The 23,203-nt window shown below is 38.3% G+C and overlaps 1 protein-coding gene across 1 annotated transcript in view; it reads left to right on the top strand.

Annotated features, from left to right (window-relative positions):
- Positions 1-11,947, top strand: part of ATM (ATM serine/threonine kinase) — a 65,401-nt gene extending 53,454 nt beyond the window's left edge. The window contains exons 52-63 of the mRNA XM_061374388.1: positions 171-329; positions 1,426-1,564; positions 1,917-1,999; positions 3,457-3,597; positions 4,376-4,492; positions 5,848-5,997; positions 6,731-6,896; positions 7,752-7,838; positions 7,917-8,031; positions 9,559-9,622; positions 10,269-10,405; positions 10,540-11,947. Coding sequence (XP_061230372.1) covers positions 171-329; positions 1,426-1,564; positions 1,917-1,999; positions 3,457-3,597; positions 4,376-4,492; positions 5,848-5,997; positions 6,731-6,896; positions 7,752-7,838; positions 7,917-8,031; positions 9,559-9,622; positions 10,269-10,405; positions 10,540-10,720 — 1,539 coding nt within the window. The 3' untranslated portion in view covers positions 10,721-11,947. The remainder of the gene's footprint in view (positions 1-170; positions 330-1,425; positions 1,565-1,916; positions 2,000-3,456; positions 3,598-4,375; positions 4,493-5,847; positions 5,998-6,730; positions 6,897-7,751; positions 7,839-7,916; positions 8,032-9,558; positions 9,623-10,268; positions 10,406-10,539) is intronic.
- The last annotated feature ends 11,256 nt before the right edge of the window (positions 11,948-23,203 follow it).

Below are 23,203 nucleotides of genomic sequence, written 5' to 3' on the forward strand. Positions count from 1 at the left end.
ATGCAGGTATAGCATTATGCTATGAACATATTTTAGCTGTGGAAATGCAATCTAAGTTTTACTTTTTATTTATTATTAGGAAACTTAGAAGTTCAAAAAAATTGATAATTTTTAATGGTTTTTTTTCTTTACAGTTTTCAATAATGGGATCTTACTGTTTTTCTTCACAGCTAATAGCTAGAATTTCACTGGATCATCCCCATCATACTTTGTTTATAATACTAGCTTTGTCAAATGCTAACAAAGATGAACTCTTCACAAAACAAAATGCAATAAGAAGAAATGAGTTAATGAAAAATGCACCAAAAGATATCTCCCAGCTTGATGTGGTAACTACAAAAATTTCTATTCTATCAGTCAGATTCAGTCCTTTCATTTTGTTTTTTAAGAAAGAGTCGTAGGAGGAAAAAAGTGCTTTAATAATAAGAAAACCTGCTTTTATGCATACATTGGTCATTATTGCTGAAAGAAGTAATTATGGGATTGAACAAAACATATTTAATATTTCCTGAAAAAAAACAGCAAAGAGTTTTGTGATAAATGTCCTTGATGTGTGATTCTGTAAAAGGCATTTTAGATGCAACAAAGACTTAAGTGTTAATATTGTTAAAATTACACAAAATAATACTGAATTGAGTATTTTTCCTGCTTTGAGTGATAACATCTGTTCTATCTAAGTATTTAATCTAGTGCAGTGTATCTTTCATTCCTTTATATGACGTTTTTATGTTAAAAGCCACGATGATGGGTTATAACAAAATATGGCTTAATGTTAAAGTTGTTACTGCTTAATTTTTGCTGGAACCTGTCTTTGGAATCATCTCATATCTAGATTAATGCCCCTTCTTTACCCCATCTCTATAGACCTGGCATGGTTGTTTGTCATTACCTTTTTCCCTGCTCTGATACAAATTTTCACCATGTTTTCATGTGGCCTTTTTTCATGTTGCTCTCAGATTTGTTGTTTTTTGTGGTCCCACTCTTAGGAGTAGGATAACAGTCATCTCCAACAAGTGTCTCAGAGTTAGGCACAGAAGGGACACACAATCAGATTTTTGCCTTTTGTGTACAGGCTTTTTCTTCAGTTGGGAGGAAACAATAGAAACAGAAAGATGGTGGAAGAACATCCAAAACTGCCTGTCCCTCTTCCTGAAGAAATTTTGCAGGTCTTTTGCACATTCTCTTTACAGATGTGCACTGTCTCCATTCCCAGTAGTATTTTACTTATTATCTCAGATCAGACAACACAGAACATTTCTTCACTTTATTCCTGTTCATATCACAAAGGGCTGCCCATTATTACAATGTCCTCTGTTTTTATGGAATGTGTCTCAATTTTACTTGTTTGCATGTTATGATGCATCTTTAATATTACAAGGTATAGTTTGCAAGATCCAATGTTTGTATTCCATTGGGGTTTTCTAGGACAGAATGGAAGCTGCTAGCAATATAATCAATATCGTAAGAAAAACAAGAGCTCGTATGGTTAGACATACTGAAGCACTTTGTGATGCTTACATCATATTAGCAAATGTAGATGCTACGCCATGGAAATCTGAAAGAAGTAAGTCTTGGAAAAACATTTTTTGGTTTGTTTTTTTTTAATAGAGAAGTTACATTTTCTTGGATTAAAAAGTATATTTCTAAACACTGATATTTAGTTAAAGGAGGTACTGTGCTAGCACTGTGTCCTGTTTTTGGTAAACTTAGTCTGGATTAAAAGTCATAGTAATTACTTGCACTCTGAGGTTCATATGCCAAATATGAAACTCCAGAAAACTCTCGTCTGTGGTCATCTTTGTCAGCTCAACAGAAGTCTGCAGTGAGGTTCTGGGTCTCAAAATCCATGGTATTTGTGAACTTTGATGTATGTTTGTAGTTCTGAATTTAAAAACATGAATTCCTTTTAATTACAGAAGCAATAAGTATTCCTGCTAACCAGCCAATTGTTAAACTGAAGGACTTGGATGATGTTGTGGTTCCTACCATGGAAATTAAGGTAACTGAAGTTGAAATAAATATACACTATAATACCAAATTGTAGAATCAACTTCAGTATTTTTATAGTCGTAGTCAGGACATCTATCGCTTCATCAAATTCCTGTGTTTGTTATAGGGCAGCCAACCAGGGCTACTTTCCTGTCAGGTGGAGATGAGGGTGAGGTGATTTCCTTAGATTTTTAGAATACCTTGACCTTAAATATCCTATTTCCGTAGACTTTAGAATACCTTGACCTTAAGTATCATATTTGATGGATAGTGTCTTACTATGGCTTACTGTATATGAAGATGGCTTTGCCACTATTATCACTGACTAATTTTTCATTATCAGAAGGGGTGATTGGCTATTTGAATCACAGAGACAATTTGGGAATGTGAATATCCTGGTTTGTATGTGCTAGCTCAGAGTTTGTTCAGAAAGGGGTAAGAATTAATAGATACGCTGCTTCTGTTCCTAAACGGCCAGCTTATGTTTTTACCATTCAGTAATGGTAAATAATCCATTTTAAGTGTTTGGTGTGATGGGTGTGTAGGCACTCAGATGCCCCACACTCTACTGAGGATACATACCATTTTCAGGAGCGTAGAGATGCTTTTTGGGCCAGCCACCTAAAATTTAAATGTTATGCAGCTAAACTTCCCTGAAGTCCCTCAGGCTACAAATCGAATACAGATCCTGTAGACTGTAACGGTTTTAGGATTGTAGATTGGGTCCATTTGCAGCCTAATGTAAACCTAATGCCCTCCAACCGTACATGAACATTTTCTTGGGAAAAAGCCAGTTGGGACATGCTGAGATTCTGTTAGAGCTTGTGCTGTGGCAGTCTGCAGCACTGTGTCCTCTCTACCAGGAGAACAAGGAGGAGTCAAGCTCACTCCTTTGTTCAGCATATTTTTGTAGTCTTTGTGGGTATTATCCTTATAGATGGTGCAGTGCTCATATTAATATTTAGCACCTACTGTTCTAATGAGGTTTGCAAACAACTCACTACAATGTTCTCTGAGAGAAATGGAGGTAACCTCCCATATGAAGACAGGCTGAGAAAGTTGAAGCTGTTCAGCCTGGAGAAGAGAAGCTGAGTGGAGACCTCATAGCAGCCTTCCAGTATCTGAAGGGGGCCTATAGGGATGCTGGGGAGGGACTATTTATCAGGGACTGTAGTGATAGGACAAGGAGTAACGGGTTTTAACTTAAACAGGGGAAGTTTAGATTGGATATAAGGAAGAAGTTCTTTAAGGGTGGTGAGACACTGGAATGGTTTGCCCAAGGAAGTTGTGAATGCTCCATCCCTGGCGGTGTTCAAGGCCAGGTTGGACAGAGCCTTGGGTGACATGATCTAGTGCGAGGTGTCCCTTCCAATGGCAGAGGGATTGGAACTAGATGATCTTAAGGTCCTTTCCATCGCAAACCATTCAGTAATTCTATATTAATTTTAAACTAATTTATAATTCCAGGTGGATCCCACAGGACAATATGAAAATTTGGTGACAATAAAGTCTTTTAAGCCAGAATTTCACTTAGCAGGAGGCTTGAATCTACCTAAAATAATAGATTGTGTAGGATCAGATGGTAAAGAAAGGAGGCAGCTGGTGAAGGTAGGTTCTGTCATCTGTATGAATTCTGTACCACAAGGAGGCTTTTCACAGTTCAGTTTTCTCAGTTCAGGAATGCTTTAGTGAAGGAAATTACAAAGTAGTAATAAGTAATATAACAATTTAATATAAATAATCATAAAAGAAGAAGAATAATATTTTTGCAACAATTTTTTCAATAATGTATATAATATACAGTAGCTTACCTGACAGCTCCCAGACCTTCAACTTGTGTGGTCATGTCTCAACTAGTGAGACTTTTTGAAATGGAGTTGATTTTATTCCATCTGTCTTTGAATGTAAGGATTCAGCAGCTGCTTGGAGAATTCTGCTTTTCTGTTTAGTATGGGTAGTTTTGAAAGTTGTCAAGAGAAGCAAGCATCGCTACATCTGCATCCAGTAATCAGAGCTGTAGTAGCAACGGCTGCCTCTTCAGCTGTGTGCTGGATTGCTGAATGTGGTGAATGAAACACCTTGTTTTCAGAAGGGTACCAGGGTATGTGGGGTGACTGAAACCTTAGTCAAATAGCTTTTGTCCAAAAAAAACCAGAAGAAAAAAGGCAATGATTTAAGGTAGTGATGGTTCCACTTAAGGAGCTGAGCACTATTAGAAAACAAAGAGAAAAACCCCAATTGTTAATTACATTTTATTACAGGTGATTATAGTGGAAAAGTAAATTGGGGTTTGTGGATTTTTTTTTTAATAATTCTTCTAAAGTTACTGAACAAGCAGTTGAATGCTGGAAGTGTTCTTTAGCTGCTTTTTCTGCTTACTCTAAAGGGGCATGATGACTTGAGGCAAGATGCAGTTATGCAACAGGTTTTCCAGATGTGCAACACATTGCTCCAGCAAAACACTGAAACACGCAAGAGAAAATTAACCATCCGAAGATACAAGGTAACCCTGGTCAGCTACTGCAGCAGAGGAATAAACACTACCAATAAAAGCATATTTCCTCAGTCTTCTCTTTTTGACATGAAGTGTATTTATTTATGTTATTAACATAGGCACTGCTCCTTAAAGTAGAGAATAAACAATACAATTTAATATAATTATTACAATTCCTTTTTTTCCCAAATCCTTAGAAAAAATTCTGATGCCTAATATATATTTTGATATTTTTCAAAGCTGTCTTTAAATTAACTTATAATTGAAAAGAAATTAAAGCAGGCACTGTCCTTGAATTGTAAATTTCTACTTGAGCATACAAGTTTGTTTATGAATTCGCATTAATTTTAGTCTTGCAATATTCCTTGATTAATTAATAATTAATCTTAGTCTTATGGTATACCTTACAGTTGAATCCAGAAAATCCAGAAGAGCCATCTAGGGTCTGTTCATGCAGAATTTGAATTGCAGAACTGTTTTTATTGCAATTGGGAATACAGCAATAAATTCTTATGGCGAATGCAGAAAATGTGTTTGAACAGGAACTTTCCTCTCCTCCTTCCTTTTTATGTCCTTGGATTGTAATAATAGCTGTGAAGGTGACCTCTGAATAAGTACTCTCTATGTAAAAGCTCTTGAATTCGACAAATGGGAAGTGTGCTCTCCAGAATCTCTGAAGGAGCTATTCTGAATCGCTGGCGTAGTTTTAAGATTTCACAGGTGGAGTTAGAGTCACGTTTTTTGAATAATTTTCAATGAAGACTCAGGTTTCTATGTGTGAAAAAATGAGTGGGGGCAGGGAAAGAGAGAATGGGTGGATGGGAAGATAGAAACCTTCATAAGAAAACTGAAGGAACCGTCAGTAGCTGTTTCTCTGAGGACAGGGGATTGCTTGTTCTGGCCAGTTCTGTTTGCTACAGCAATTGAGGTAACTATTACAGCCAGTTATGAAGGGCTGTAGGTTCTGAAGGGTGGGAAGCAGAGATGAGCCTAGTATGTTCACGCAGGTACCATGTGTTCGCACAATGCTTGTATAATCCCAGTCACAAGTGCCAAGCTCTGGGCACTCTGAGATCATCTAAAATACTGATACAAACACTCAAGTTGAGTAGAAACATTGTAGTCAAGTAGGCAGTAGAAGGTTCTCTGTGTTAGGAAAAAAATGCAAGTATTTGGCAAAAAAGCCTTGAGTATATTTTATATGTGTATACATGTGTATTTAAAACGTGTATTGTGGTCAGCTGTATAGTTTGGTCTTTTGCCTTTTTAAAAAGTCCCAGAAATACGCATCCATGCTTTGCAGTATGTGTATTCACGTGGAGTGTATGACCCTCCCTGATGCAGCAGTGGTTTTGTTTCTACAGGTGGTTCCTCTGTCTCAGAGAAGTGGTGTTCTTGAGTGGTGCTCGAGAACAATACCCATCGGCAACTTCCTTGTGGATGTCAAAGAGGGAGCTCACAAGAGATACAGGCCAAAAGATTACTCCAGCTCTCACTGTCAGAAAATGATGATGGTGAGTCATAACAACTACAAAAGTAATAAAATAGCTAGCTCGCTCTTTACTGGGGGCTGAAGTTTATGGAGAATTGGATACTATTCTTTTAGTGTACTATAATGTGACCAGTGGCATAGATAGACTTAATTAATAGATCTTCAGACTTTTAGTTTAGTTTAGTTCCACAAACCACCTCACCAGACATTAAGAAAATTGCAGACAGGTTTGCCTGTTACTTTATAAAGCCATGGTGGTGCAAGAAATTATTTCCTTTTATATAGTGTATATATATATATATTTCCTTTTATATAGTATAGTATTAACAGGATAAAAATGTATTTAATTTTGGCATTGTGCAGCCTGTGCATGTGAGAGTGACCTTCTCACAGTGACATGAAATTATCAGATAGGCAAAGGTACCAGCAGAGTTGCAAGGGGAAATAGCTCCCAACAAGATGCATTTACCTGCACATGCACATAAAGTACATACAACTGCAACCAAAGAAAAAGGAGTGTGTTGTTTCCATGTAGCCTGTGAGTTATGTATGAAAACAGTTGTTTAGTAAATGTGATAGGTGCATTAGTGATTGCTGTAAAAAAGACAGTAATCCATAGGTCAGAGAAAGGACTGAGAACAGCATTTGATGGAGGGGAGGGGAGTAGAAAAAAGGAACGTATTCCTTTCAGAGGAAGAGGTAGTTGCCTTCCAGAGCAGTCAGTCATGGGGAAAATATTTCTTACATGTTTAAAGGCTGCACAAAAGAAAAGCTCTGAGGAGAAATACGTCATCTTCATGGAACTCTGTGAGAATTTCCAGCCTGTGTTTCGTTATTTCTGCATGGAAAAATTCCTGGATCCAGCTGTGTGGTTTGAAAAACGACTGGCGTATACCCGCAGTGTGGCTACATCTTCTATAGGTATGATACTAGACTTAACACTGGCTTTTTAGATTATGTAAACAAAGGGTTTATACCACTTCCGAGGTAATGGCTGTTCTGCTTTTGTCACACATAAGCAAAAGAGGAGCAAGGGGCAAAAAAAGCTAGCAAGAACACCAGCATTATTTTGGTGATGAAGATTTCTGATTAATTTCTCTCCACCCTCCCTTTCTGCAGTAGAAATACAGAATGAAATTCTGGGTTTCTTGGTTTTGTATTTCTAGTGATTTGTATTTTTAGGTTCTAGTAGGGTTGTACCTGACTGATGTTTCAATTTATCATTTACTGATTTCATCTGTAGCCTCAAATGTTTTAACTGAGTTGAAAAGCTTAATCTTTTACTTTGAAGTAAATCAACAGTTTAGCAGAATTGCGATGAAAGATTTTTGTAGGAAATGTTACTGCTGTCTGTGCCCATCAGCTAGTAGGAAACCAGTAGCAGACATAAACTGCAGTACAGTAATAATAACAAACCCTAATTTGTTGTGCACTTGCTTTATGTCTTTGATTTGTTGGGTTTTTCTGAAAGCTGTGAAACTGCTTAAACTATCCACGGAGACAAATGGGCAAGAAGTCTGTGGAGTAGCCAAAACAATACATGTCTGTATGAGAATAACCTTCTTGCAATTGCATTCAGTTAACCTTTTCTTTTTGGATTTGTGGAATGGCATTTGCCTCTTTACTGGAGTAATATGTATACATGGGTGAAGAAATATTCCCACTTTTAATTTGTTTGCACGTATTACCATTATTCTAATAATCCTCTCAGTTAAATCTTACCTCTGTTTTTTATGGTATGTAACTATAGTTTCAGCACCTGCCTTTTTGTTTTAGTTGGCTACATCCTTGGACTTGGAGACAGACATATTCAGAATATCTTGATAGATGAACAAACAGCAGAACTAGTGCATATAGATTTGGGTAAGTGTAACAGGCAAGAGGACTGTATTTTTTCTTTACTTTAACATTTTTAAAAACAGTTATTATCTTTTCATTTAGGGGTTGCTTTTGAGCAAGGTAAAATCCTTCCCACACCAGAGACTGTTCCATTTAGATTAACCAGGGACATTGTGGATGGAATGGGTATTACTGGCGTGGAAGGAGTCTTCAGAAGGTAAGTCCTCCTGTATCACACAGTGGGGAGGAGGCAGCAGAGTACCTCTGGCATTAGGATTGTTACATGTTAAATAGTTTTGGTGCCTTGGATATCATTCTGCTGATGATATCCAAGCTAAATGCTCTACTTTAACTCATATGCTCTTATTTATATAATCAATTGCAAGTTCATTATTGTTACCTGATTCTTAATATTCTTCACTAGCTAATGGGTTATTGTCACCCTCTTGTGGAATTCAAGGATGGCCCAGTGCTTCCAAAGGTTCCACAGCTAAATTTCATCACTTGATTTAGTCTGCCAGGTTCTTTTTCTTTCAGAACTATCCTATATATTCAGAACTATTTCTTTGAACCATTTTGTTCTATCTCTTATTTCTGTTCAGTTTTCTGTATCTTGCAGTCTTTTTCCTCTTTTGGATCACATATTTGATATAATTTTGCAAGTGCAAAATATAAATCCCACGACAAATTTGATCTGCAAACCAGAAACATCCCAAAAGGGCTGAGTTTTTGTCAAATTCTACCCTATCTCCTGGAAATGACCCAGGAGAGCCCTAAAAAGCAGAACATTTCTCTCATTCAAGACATCCCTGGTGTTCATGAAGATAGTGCTTGCAAACCCCAGATTTCATGTCTTTGAAAAAGTACATAGTGTAGGTATTGTCTTTGTCAGGTAGTAATTACCGTTAATAAGTGGTTATTAATATATCTTTGTCCTGTGAAGGACAGTCACTACCACTTATATTCTAAAGATGATGCTGTCAAATTCATAATTTCATGTTATTTTTGAAACCTGTGTCCCATGATACAGAAAAACATGAATGGTTTGGCTCCAGCTGAAGTAAATACAGTATAAAAGGCACTGGTGCAGATACTGTTTCTGCCTCAGCCAGACTGGCTGGTAACTAAAGGTGTAGGTGTAAGTGCATAAACAAGTCATCTCAGGATTTGGTGTGAACAGAGTCAGTTACCTTTTTTGGGTGTGTTCTTATCCTGAAGTAGACAGGCGGCCTAATCCATCTTTAACTGGAATACCTGTCCCATAAGGCACAGTCTCATATTCCTTCCACAAGTTTAGATTGCTCGGGAATGTGTGTAAAATTTTATTTACCCCTTTGGTAACTAAACTCATTGGAGAGATTTCAGAAATAGCTAATGTCTACCCACTGGATCTGCTCATTTTGGGTAAAGCAACCACACAAGTCTCTCACACACACTTTCCTCCAGCCAAGGATCAGTGTTAAAGTGGTGGTTAATTCTGCAGGTAGAAACATACCAAGATAGTGAAACAGGTAACCGTTTTCCCATAGAGAATATAATCAGTGAACTACCCAGTCTCCTTCTGGTGTTACATTTCTAAATTTCTCCTTTTTTTTTTTTTTCTTTTCAAAAATGGAAGTATCAGAGAGGTTACTCATATGCTAGAAGTCCTTTAAGAAGGGTACAAATATCCGTAATCTAAATGATAAAAATACCGTTCTATTTTGCCAAAAAGAACCTAAAAATACAGTAAAATGTTTTCTAGATGCTGTGAGAAAACAATGGATGTAATGAGAAATAACCAAGAAGCTTTGCTGACTATTGTGGAGGTGAGCATTTTGTAATTCTTTCTGATAGTAACCTGCTAAAGTATCTTTAGTTTCTTCTCTTTGTCTTCATATGCATTGCTATACCAAATTAGGGAGGTTTTATTGAATTTGAATGCAGTAGTGTTGACCAGATTTGTGAGTGCATGTAATCTTTAGTAAAATTATGACCAGTTTGCATTTTCTATGGGAACTCTTTGTTTCAGGCATATGCAGTTTTCCCTGTTCAGTATCTAAATGCTTCTAGCTATGGTGCAACATTCTTAGCATGAGCAGTGCTGACTGAATTAAATCCTCTTTGCATAAGTCACAAAGAGAATTCAAGTAGTTTTTAAAAGCAGCTTATACTATGCATTAAATACTAATTATGATGTTTAGTGTATTAAAAAATGACCTTTTCATTGCTGAGATGGGACTGAGTGGCAAAACTGAGTCAGGGGTGAACACCAATACCTGCAGATGGTCAGATGCAGTTTGTTGGATTGTCTACCAAGCAATTTAGCTCAATTCTATGGGATTAAGAAAAAACCCAAAACACCTCCTAATATTCTGATTAGTATAAGCATTATGAGTGTTTCTCTTTCTGCTGGGGCACTGAACTAGCTATAATGAACTATTTAAATTAAATAGATGTTTATTTACCGTGTAGGTGCTGCTCTATGATCCTCTTTTCCACTGGACCATCAACCCCTTGAAAGCTTTGTATTTGCAGCAGCGACCAGAGGATGAGGCTGACATGAGCTCCACACTCAATGCCAATCCACAAGAATGTAAAAGAAAAGCCAGGTGCAAGATTTTTTTCTTACTGCCTACCCCCTGCCCCACCATCTTGCTTTATGGTTTCCTATTGAATGTTGCTCGTGTTGATCAGGATCTGTACCAAGTGCACTTGTTTTCCTGTTTTTTCATTCTGCCAGCAGAGATGACCAGAGTTTTAACAAAGTGGCTGAGCGTGTTCTGCTGAGACTTCAGGAGAAGCTGAAAGGTGTTGAGGATGGAACAGTGCTCAGTGTGGGAGGACAGGTGAACCTCCTCATACAGCAGGCCATGGATCCCAAAAATCTGAGCCAACTCTTTTTTGGATGGAAACCTTGGGTGTGACTTGGAAGGATCCAGCACGTTTCTGGAAGAAACATATTTCTATGCAGCAAGTGTCATAACAGTTCAAGTTGGTATTTCAAAGTTTAAACTTAGAGCAGGAGCAACCATGAGGCTTATACTCATCAGTGTTTGGCGGATGTTCTGGGTTGTTTTTTTTTCTTCAATAACCTGTTACCAAGAAAATACTTTTTGTCCACTTATGTTCACCATACAGCGCAAGGCACAAACCAGGGGTTTGATGTTCCTTGTGATCTGCAAGGACTTTGCTTGGGCATACTGAATGTGTTATAATCTTAAAGCCTGAGATTCATCACTTTTGTATACTTGTGAAATAGCTGGAGCCTTGTGTGTAATAATTCTGCATGGTTACGTGACCGTGAGGAATGGATGATCTAAAAACCAGGAGTCATGCACTAACTACCTAAAGTACATTTCAAAAGGGGGGTTATACTTGAAAGATAATGCTACAGTGAATATAAAAGAAAACCTGAGAACCAAATGTTTAAGGACCTGAGGGTTCTTGGGGTTGGGTTTTTTGTTTTTTAGCTTGGTTAAATGGATGTTTCTTTATATAGATACAAACTTTGAGTCAAGTATAGTACAGCTGCTTTTTTTTTCCTGTTGTAAATTAAATTATGTTGGTATTTTATTTTTATAATACTGTTAGTAGTACGAAATAATGAATATGTAGCTTTTGTAGCTCAGGCTTCCTTGATAAAATAGGCTGACTGTACAATGAAGCTCAGCATACCAGATATGCCTCTAAAGCCTCTAACAGTCATTCTATATCGGTTGGAAACACTGAAGTTGTATTTTGAGCACAAAAATCCCGTTCTGATTACACAGAAGAGATTACTCCTTAAATAAAAATACCTACTGTAATTGGATAGTCAATGAATACAGGTAATAGGAGAATCCACTCAAGTAGCAGCTGTGCTGGTATGTTTAATAAATCTTTCAGAATCGTCTTTATATATAAAAATTTGAATAAAGTTTGGCATACTCTGACATTACCTTAGTTTACACCTTATGCTTTTTTACAGCAGTATAGTGAAGAATTTCTGTTCTAATTAGCATTTCAGTGATTTTTATTTGTACAGTATTCCCACTTTTTTTTATGCTTTGTTTTATAAGTTAATGTCAACATGGCAAGATGAATCTTTTGTTTTCATGTGATTATGTTTTCATGAAGCTGGCATAAATTTCTGTTGATCCTTGGCACCAAAAGCGCATCCTGGCCCTTTCTGTGGGGAAGAAATATCATCCTGGGATACAGTGATTTGTTCTCTGGAGATGAAACTTAACTGACAGAGCACATACGCTTTTGAATGACACTTAGGAAAGGGAGAAAAGTCCTACCAAGCAATTACACAATAGCAGGTAGGTAAGCACTAAGCAAAAAGCACAGACATAAAAAATATGGTAACATTTCTGGAAATACTTCACATGCTTCTTGTAGAGGAAGTTCTGTAGGCATTTTTGCAGTAATTAATACTAGAACTCCTAGGTGACATATGAATGAATAGTGCATAAAAGCAGATGACAGATCCTTTCCCTCCATCATGAGTTACTGCTGCTTCATTTGAATATTTTGTCATGCTGGGCTGCAGTTTATTTTTTTTACTTCCAGCAAATGGAGAACCATTAATATTAATATGATTGTCTCAGGAAAATCTAACTTCAGAGGAAAAAATTATTCCTCTGCAATGCTGTTAATGTCGTATTTAGTGCCTAAATTTTGAGTGTCTGTACATTTTCATTGTTAAAGCTGATTGAAATGCAAATGAAAATGCAGGTAGATATTGTAAATGTACTTTAAACCTGCTTAGGTTATTTCTAAGCCCAGTTAGCTGACAAACATATGAAAACAGTTTGAACTATTAACAAATTTTAGTGTCTCCAAAACACTGTCAAAATCCATATGACACAATCCTGTTACTGTGAGATCTGTTTTGAGTAATCTAATATTCTTGACATAATTGTCATCAGTCCAAAGCCTCATGTAGCCAAATAGCAACCATCAGTGACTGCTTTTCTTTTTGTTCCAGTAATACCTTAATTTTTAGAAGTCAAAATTAGAAAGTAAATTGTTTGCCAAAACATATCCTCTGTAGGTACACACTTTCCTCTTAGAAGAATAGAAAAATAAAACCTGGATGGAAATGCTGTTAATGCTGCTACTGATGGTAAGGTAGATCAGTATTTGTGAGCCTCGAATGTATTTACTGTAATAGTAAAATGGAAATAAGTGAGACAAGTTGGTTGGGGATTTTTTCTTTATCCTTGGAATGCATCTTAGTAACAGTAAACATTTACATTTAGAAAAGAGAATTTCTAAGAAAAATGAGTCTATGATCCAGTATGATAGAAGAGTTTTTAAATGGGAACATATTTATTTGAAATTGGCTTTTTTCTGTTGAACCATCTGTTGGAGAAATGTCCTTGGGAGTATGAACTGTGAAAAAGTGAAGTGTTGGCAGGTAAATCAATTTGAATTACGTACCTTGACTGAATTTTTCCATCAGCAAGAAACTGTCCCATGAATAGGAATCAGATTGAACAGGCCACCTAGTGAGATACTTACAACTTAAATTTTAAAAGGATGTCAGCCCTCATGAATGCAGATCTGAAAACTCCTTTTGTTCTTACAGATAAAACAACCCAGAATCTTTTTCTCAGTAACTCTGAATTAACTAGGTCACTATTCTATGCTACTGTGAAACTCCTGACTTTATACAAAGCATTCAACATTACTATATTTTATTTTAATGCACTAAAAAGCTAGGTTTCATATTTTCAGGGGATAATGTGCTCTTATACATTGTCATTAATTGTACTCCTCATGAATGTTATTACTCCATTCGTGTACAAGTGGTAATTCTTCAGTGACAAAGAGTTGCTTTTGTAAATGGGCAATTCCAAAATATGCCTGGGGGAATTTGGTTGCATGATTGGGAAGTGATGACTCTTTAGGTTCTGACTACTACTTTCACCCCTGTGAATTCAAAGCAAAACAAGCGTGTAAGGCAGCTGTGTTGTCTTGTGGAACCTGTAGACAGCCTGAAACAGCTCTTGGGGAGAGATTACCTAATATTAACACTTAATGATGACACTTTAATATTAGCATTAAATAAAACTGATCATTTCAGCAGGTAGGTTGAAAAGTGAAACCTCAGCAAGGAAGCTGGGAAGTGTGCAAAATGAGGGTTTAGGTTCTCTTCCCAACACAATTCAAAATCTTACTTGTATCCTGATTATATGAGAAGACTTACCATGTTGCTCGCATAACAAATGCTCTCATCATCTCTCCTGCACACAACACTGTTAAGTACATGTCAGCTTTCAGAGCACTATAGTGAATAATGTCAGTGATATCTTTAAAGGTGCACACATCTCTCTGCTCCCTCATTCTTTCCTCACTGCTGTGTATGTATCCACAAAAAACGTGATGCAAAGTGACTACACCCTTGTCTGCCCTGCAGAATTCCTGCTGCTACATCCACAACAGCTCCTCATTCTACACATCCATTTTGCCATACAACAGACAACATGCAAGATCTGAGCTTATTTGTTTGCCTAAGTGCTTTATACCATGTGTGCTTGAAGCAAAGAAGGAAGGATGATAAGAATATGCAGCTATGTATAGAAGAAGGATCAGAGGGCTGGAGGACCTCCTATGAAGAGACTGAGAATGCTGGAGCTGTTCAGCCTGGAGAAGGGTGCAGGAAGACCTTAGAGCAGCTGCCAGTGCCTAAAGGGGGCCTACAGGGAATCTGGAGAGGGACTTTTTCCAAGGACGTGTAGTGACAGGACAAGGGAAAATGGATTTAAACTGACAGAGGGGAGATCAGATTAGACATTAGAAAGAAATTCTTCCCTGTGAGGGTGGTGAGGCCTGGCACAAGTTGCCCAAAGAAGCTGTGAATGCCCCATCCCCGACAGTGTTCAAGGCCAGGTTGAATGGGGCTTGGAGCAACTTAATCTAGTGTAGTTTCCTGGTAGAATTATTTTTTTTGTTTAGTTGGTGTTTTTTTAGATGGAAGTATTTTAAGTAAATACTTCAGTGATATATATATGCTTGTATAATGGATGTGTAAAAATTACTGTACAGGCCCTTGTTAAATGATGCAACAAAATTACAACTGTATGGACTTTGCTCAAGCTTAAGGAACTGCCATTTTGGCATTCCAGGTGCTGACATCTCACACAGCATAAAGGAATTTTTCCAAATACTAAGAAATTAATCCTTCCCTCCAGAAAAATCTATTCCATAATGCTGATCAAGGCATTACAGGCTGAAGAACTTCATATGCATGATAGCTGTCCAACTCTATAAAACTAATTCTAGGTGTGCTGCAGAAACAGAACTACATTTTGGGAGGTTGCTTCATTCCTGCTATGCCATATGTGTTTCCAGAACGCAACATTTCCAGTCCATAAGCTCAATTTTCTCTGCTTTTGTGAAAAAGAATACTGTTTTGCACAAAATCAGTTTGTTGGCCAATTTTCTTCCAGACAGTGCTGTAAGTCCTGAATTTCATCAAGTATTTTTAATTATGTAAGTGCAAATAACAATCTGGCTCTTTATATAATTTAGTTTTGGTTTCTTGACTTGCCTCACTACCTTAATCGGTCGGTAATGTATGTTAACACACTTATACATTGCACAATAGGTAAGTAGATGATGCACACTAAAAGCCCTCTGGCTATGTCAAAACACAGAAGCTGAGGCCTAACTGATGCCCTATCAGCACACAGCAGTCCTACCAGTGTAATTAAAACCAGTTTTAAATCTATTTAGGTCTGTGAAAACCACTGTGGGTGCAAACCTCCATGTGACACACAGCTGTTTATATCTTATCTGCTTATCCTAATTCTATCATTTACATGCAAGGTCACCTTAAAATGATGACTATACATGAGGTTTTAATGCAGACATTAAATAGGGAAAGATAAACAGACCTTTGAAAGTGTGGTTCTCCTCAGGATATATAATGATTACTTAAAGCAGAAGTGTTCTGTCATCATTCAGTTCCAAATTACCAGCTTTACCTTATGTAAAACACAGAAGTAAGCTTGTGGACTCCGTATTTGCACTGTTCCCACTGTCCTCAACCGCTTTCCATCCCAACTTTGAGCCTTGGCTCTAATAGTTTCAAAGTACCTTTTTTTTTTTTATTTCAGAAGCCCTTACTGGATGCAGCTTTCAGCCTGTCTCTCCACTACTTCACTCATTGTTTCCTGTTTTCATTACAGCATCTGCATAACAGATGTAGCTGAGGGGGCTTTTTATATTTTGCTACTGTGAAAGAACTTTTCGTCATTTAATGGCATACTTGAAGCTTCTAAAGTTAAATAATGCTTTAAGAAATCATATGTCTGTAAAATCATTTTAGTAAATTAATCTGATGGTATAAAAAAAATTTCTATTTCTATCCTATTGCATTGTCCAATTACTTTTTATTAGAAATATGACTGTCTCAGTATGCAAGTGATCCAACTGACTATACACTGAAGAGTTTAATGGATTGCTTAGCTGGAGGAGGAGCCTGTTACAACATGTTCCATATATAAAATAGGTCATTTACTTTAAATGCTGCCTGTCACAATGCAGTTAACGTATCCAATTTATGAACAACTCATTATTTTTGACACTGGTCTTCCAAGTCTTTCTATGAACTAATTAGAATTTACTTAAAAATGCTTTATCATCCTCTAAGAAGAAAATCAGGGCCTCCTTGTAGAAGGCTCAATTTTGTTTTTACAGTCAGAGTGAGTTATCCCTGTGGAATAATATGAATCAGCTGTTTTTCCTGAAGGAGTCATGAGATCACTCCCATGTATTGATGTCTGGCCTTTGTAATGTTTTTTGTTATGTGCAAAAAGACACCCATTTCCTAATACTGGAAGTGCTAAATACAGACAGAAGGAAAGTGCTGCAAAGAACTGCATTTGCCTTTATAAGAGTGTCTTTTTCTCTTCAGAAAGTGCAGTCGAGAATAAAACAAACGTAATCCTAAAATACGTTCAGTGCACATACATTCATATTACAACCTTGATTAACTTTTGTTATGCATGCCAACAATAAAAGATGGTAACACCAGTTAATCCTTAGAGTAATTCAAAAGGATAAATAAAGTATACAGAAATCTTGGTGACTGCAAGAGTTGTGTATTTTAAACCACACTTTAATGGACTGCTAAAGCTTTGGGGTTGATCTGACTGATTACCTTGCTGCATATTGCTATAGAGGAAGGCTCACGGCAATAACTGCATATGATACTTCACTATGGAAAGACAATTTTCTTAGGTAATGTCAACATACCTGGTAAGAGTGCCTGGTATTGGCTTATTTTATCAAAGATGAAAACTATCTGTGTCTGGAGCAATGATCACTGAACTTCAGAAATAAATGCTGAACCATGATCAGCAATGACGAGTCCAGCACAAAATATCTACCTTTCAAGAGTACCCTCGCCTGGAGTTCTAACTCATTGCACAGATGATACATTAATTTATTTCTCTAGAAAGTTATGAAGTGGTTCTGTAGTTCCTACCTGCATACTTCTTCCTTACTCCATGCTAACTCTTACTGAAGGGGATCACCTTGTAAAAATAAATCTAACTTTTGCCCTGGCCTCTATACTACAGCTTGAACAGAAGTCCAAGTGCAGCCTACTGCTTTATTGGCCTCATGTATAATTGAGGCTAATGTATGCTAATGATTTGCCTTTGTTCATAAGGCAAACTTAAATAAGGATGTGAAGGTTTAAAACAGAAGCCAAATAATTATGGAAGAAAAGCAGAAATTTAGTAAAAATGCCAGACAGCTGGGGTCAATAATTTTAGCAATAAATTAGCTTCCTTCCAGCAATTTCAGGTGTTGTAACCATAATTCTTAGTTCTTCATTAAATAGCTTAAAAACATGAAGCATGAAGTAGGGCTACAATATCTCAGGTAATTTAAATATCAGAAATCAAGAGGCAAGTATTTTATACCTAAATCGAAGCAGATGCATGTACCATGACATTAGAAATAAAAGAATATTTAAGCATTTCATACCATTTTCAAATCTCACTGTAGCACTGAAGTCAGGAACCTATGCATCACAGGTTCACTCTATAGCTACCAGAGCTAGAAAGGTACTTCCCCAGAGCAACCTTATAACAGCTAATGTATTAATTGTCATAAAAAGATAACGATTTCTTCTTGTTGACTACACAGGGACCTTGATCAACTATACTCCTCTCTGATTCATCTTTGCTAAGTGACCAAAGACAGGTAAAATAAATCTGGCTGCTAAAAGTCTGTCATAAAAAACAGGTTCAACTGAAATCAACAAAAAACCTGATTGAGATGAAAAAGTGCTGTGCTTTTAGTAGGAGCAGACAGCCCACAAGTCGCTGACTCAATTAGTCTGACAAGCATTTAGGACTGCAGAGATTGTGGATTTAGGAATCTAGTTTAATCCACCTTAACTTGCTCTAGTTGAATACATTTAATGTATGCAAATCTGCTTAATACTTTCATAGAGTGGGGATTTTGTGCATCCAGATTGAATACCACAGTGAATATGACATACCATAAAATACTTAGAGCACCTAGTCTAAATGTGATGAAAGCATCTGCTGCAACAGCTAGCAACTCTGCCTGCACGTAGAAAAATAGCCATCTATAATGCTCACATCCCACTGAGAAATTAAGTTCAAAACAGTATGTTACTGTGAATACTGTTTCAATTTCTTAGTAGCACTTGCAGAAACAAGCTCTTGATCAGGTTAGAGAAACTAGAAAACATGGAAAACATAATGAGGTTTCTAGCAAGAAGACAAAAGAGTTAAAGAATACACCATCTACAGCCTCCCAGGAATAAGCAAAGGAAGTCAGCTTGGCCTATAAATATTTTTATAATTATCAAACTGCTTTCAAGTGGCTTGTAAGAAACAAGTTCCAGTCCATTATAATTAACTCTAAAAGACAGACTCCTTTTGTGTCCTTAGTTTCTTCCTTTCTTTCTTCACTTTATTTCACTTGTCTTTACTTTGATGTTCAGCTTTTTTTTCCCTTATAGTTTCAGTTGTTTTCAACCTCACAGTTTCTGCAACTGTAGGACCCAGAAAAGACTGAAGGCAAGCAAAAGTACTGTTTGATTTGCATTGCTGTAATGAGCCTTGGTTTACAACACTATGCCACAAACAGAAAACAATGATACAGGCCACTAGTAGGATGCAAAAAGCCACTAGTAGTATGTAAGTAACTGTGCAGTGTACTGTGGAACTTCAGCCTTTATCTCCTTAGGGTAAATGCTCTTCATCAGAAAAGGAGGATCTGTTCCTCTGAAACTCGTATGTTTTTTGTTGTATATATGCATGTCCTGTAGAGATGTGCAAATACACCCAAAAAGCCCCAGTCTTTGTATTTTACAATAATGGAAAAAAGGTGCAAACAAATTTTCCCATGTCCAAACTTACAGAGTTCAAAATGGTCTGACAAGTTGTATCCGTGTAAGAGAAATTGAACACTGTTAGAAGAAATACTTTATTTTGATATTAGAATAAGCAAATAGTGAAAGAGCTTTTACAGAGAAATACATACCTGTAGACAGTCCCACATTCATTACTTAGGAGGGATGTTGCAACAGAGCATCTTGATCACTCAATTTATTAGTCCTGAAAAAAAATGAGAAAAACTCTTCTTCTTCAGCTTAGATGTACAGAGCTACTCCTAAAAATATTTTAATCCTATCAATCTTTTTTCTTTATTTTTTGTTTTTAATAAAATCAGGTCATCATATCCAGATCCTTCTGTGACTTCTTCTGGAGCCATGAGTAACTAACTTGTAACACTCAAAGAACACTTTCCACCAGCAATACAGCACTGTCCTACTGATGAGAGCTGCCCCTTTGTACCTGAAGCTCCTGTAATGGGTCCTTCACCACACATTATGGACTACATCAGAAAAATACATGGTCCCCACTGATCCATGGGTTAATCTGTGTCTACTGGTAGAAGTAGACACACTGGCTGGGCCTCCGGGGGGGTTGCCGAGGCCTGGGCCCACTTCAGCGCTGCCAGTGGCCGGGCTGCCGCCCTGCCTCACAGGGAACCGACGGACAGGGCAGGCCATAGTGGCAGCGGGAGCGGGATGAGGGCTCCCCGCAGGCGGACCTTCTCCCCCTCCTGTGGGGAATGCTTCCTGAGGGCCTTTCGTCCCCGGGCCAGGGCTCTCGGGAACCGCGGCGGTCCTCCGCTGGCCAGAGGTACGCTGACAGCCCCTCTGGAAAAGGGGTGGTTTCAGTAAGTGCTCAAACCCACAGTAAGCACTCCGTGTCCGTGTCCGTTTCGCTAGCCCCGCTCTCCCGTCCCTGAAGGGCAGCCTGTAGGAACAGCGTTTTCCAGCAGAGGAGGTAAGAGCTTTGTTAGTGTTCTCCAAAGTTAAGGTGGGGCTTGTGCCAGGGGAGCACCGGTAAGACCGGCGTTACACGGAGCAGTATGCAGGGGATGCGAGAAGGAATCTTCCTTTTTCCTTGAGGAGGCGGAGGAGGACGGGGTGACTTACAGGGAGCTGGTGGGGAGCTGGGTGCCTGCACAGCGTCCAGCAGTAAAGCGCTCCCGGGCACGGTGTGCCAGAGGTCCGGGAGAGACCTCAGCCCCCCACAGGCTGCAGCCAGCTGAGATCAGGGCCACAGCAGGCTCCTCCAGAGCAGGGAAATGAAGACATTTGTTTACCAGAAACAGCTACGAGGGCTTAAAGACAATCGTTTCAGACAACGAATCCAGTCAAATGCGACTGCTTTGTGTTTTCAGCACTTGAAAAGACAGACTACAAAGAAATCAGCGTGCTTCTGAACACTGCTGGATGCCACAGGGGCAAACCACACAGTTCCCCCTCCCTTGTTAGTTTTTAAGCATGTACCAAAGTCTGATGACTAAACTGAGCATGTGTGATTTAGGGCTTTTGATTACTCTGTTGAATTCTGTCAAGGGGAGAAGAAAAAAAAAGTGGTGGTTTTGTTGGTTTGGTTTTAATTTGATATTTGTTTAGTATAATACTTCTACTACTGAAGAGTTCAAGAGTTTCTCACTGAATCCTGAACATGCAGGAAGGGAAACATTGGTGAATGCCCTACCTGTCACAATCATAGAATCATAGAATAGTTAGGGTTGGAAAGGACCTTAAGATCATCAAGTTCCAACACCCCTGCCATGGGCAGGGACACCTCACACTAAACCATGTCACCCATGGGCTGCTCTGAATATCTTCTCTGCCCAGCCTGTATCTGTGCCTGGGATTGCTCTGACCCAGGTGTAGGACCTTGCACTTGTAATGGTTAAACTTCATGAGGTTGGCATCAGCCCACCTCACAAGCATGTCAAGGTCCCTCTGGATGGCATTCCTTCCCTCCAGCGTATCAACCGAACCACACAGCTTGGTGTCATCGGCAAACTTGCTGAGGCTGCACTCAATCCCACTGTCCGTGTCAGCGACAAAGATGTTGAACAAGACCGATCCCAACACTGATCCGTGAGGGACACCACTCATTACTGGTCTCCAGCTGGACATTGAGCCATTGACCACAACTCTTTGTGTGTGGCCATCCAGCCAGTTCTTTATCCACTGAGTGGTCCATCCATCAAATTGATGTCTCTGCAATTTAGAGACAAGAATGTCGTGTGGGACAGTGTCGAACGCTTTACACAAGTCCAAGTAGATGACATCAACTGCTCTGCCCCTGTCCATCAGTTCTGTAGCCCCATCATAGAAGGCCACCAAATTGGTCAGGCAGGATTTCCCCTTAGTGAAGCCATGCTGGCTGTCACCAAGCACCTTGTTGTCTTTCATGTGCCTTAGCATGCCTTCCAGGAGAATCTGCTCCAAGATTTTGCCAGGCACAGAGGTGAGACTGACTGGTCTCTAGTTCCTTGGTCATCCATTTCCCCCCTCTTGAAAATGGGGGTTATATTTCCCTTTTCCCAGTTGTTGGGAACTTCACCTGACTGCCATGATTTTTCAAATATGAAGGCCAGTGGCTTAGCAACTTCATTTGCCAGCTCCTTCAGGACCCGTGGATGGATTTCATCAGGTCCTATGGACTTGTGCACATCCAGGATCTTAAGATGGTTTCTCACCAGATCCTCTCCTACAGTGGGCCTAAGGTCTCCATTCTCACAGTCCCTGCGTCTGCCTTCCAAGACTTGGGTGGTGCAGTCAGAGCATTTGCCGGTAAAGACACTTCTTACAGAACTAGAAGAAGGAAAAAACACTCCCTGCCAACAAGGTAAGTTTTGTCATTGATTTCAATGACAGCTGAAGATACTGAATAGAATTTCTCAGTTGATCCCTTTTTAAAAGAATGTGTACGTCCATTTGTATTTTCATGCAATGCCAATCACTTTGATAAGTGGAATCTCTGTTTCTTAAATGAGACTGCTTGATAACCTGACCAGTCCCTTTATTTCTCAATAGACTAAATTGTCCCATGATCAGTTAGATATCGTACGTAAGTGTACTACACTGACTTTGTCAGTAAAGTGATAGATGACTTTCATAATCACACTGTAGGTGCATTCCCAGGTAATGGCAGTTTTAATCGGAGAAAGAAAAGACTTTATTTCATTTTGATTTATTAATCCTTCTTATCATGTATCATATTATCCTGTATTATTTATTTTATCAAGACCAAAAAAAACCCTTTTAAAATATATCTTTAAAGTAAAATTAATGCTGTTAGATCAGCTACAGAGATAAAATCAGATAGGCAGAAGAAAGAATGCCTGTACTGAATAAGCCAGGAGGTACTGTTTCAGGAAAGCTTTTGCCAGTACTCTGACCGAGATTCAGAATCCTTGAATGAAGAAGACATAAAGCACATGCAGAAACCAACCCTTGATTTACATCAGTGACATCAGTTGACATTGCAACTTGGTTTCAAAGACAAAGACTTTGAAATAGTGATCAAAAAGCTGTAAGTAATCTAAATCCCGTTTGAAAGGAGGCCCAACTATATAACCCACAGATACCTTTTAAAAGGTGCTCAGGCCAGTTTTAAGAACCAGATTTTGCCAGAGGCTTTCATCCTCATCAGTGCTCCAAATTAAAATCTATTAAAGAAAGTAATTACATGTAATTTCATATTAAATTAAAATGCAAAACTAAATCCAGGCAAGTATTAGTTTGACAACACAGGAAGAATACAAATGTATGTACATTATACGAATAGGTAGCTATAAATACATGGCATTGTTCACTGGAGGACCCTGTAATATAATAGGTGCCAACCTAACTGAAAATATAGGGACTAGTTTCACTACTGTAAGTGAATTCTGCTTGGCAACAGGGAAATGCATGGAGAGGTGTTGTGGTTCTCAGATCAAAAGGAGCTAACCAAGGGAGTATCTGCCAGCTCCATGCCAGGAACAAGTGTTCCTGTGAAGTCTGAGAGCTAATTTTGCCACTTAGGATTTGTTTGCTTTACTTGTTT

The sequence above is a fragment of the Neopsephotus bourkii genome, unplaced genomic scaffold (assembly GCF_033783945.1).
Source record: "Neopsephotus bourkii isolate Nb327-2 ecotype Australia unplaced genomic scaffold, CSIRO-AGI_Nbou_v1 NB_1638, whole genome shotgun sequence".
In the NCBI taxonomy this organism is placed as follows: Eukaryota; Metazoa; Chordata; class Aves; order Psittaciformes; family Psittacidae; genus Neopsephotus; species Neopsephotus bourkii.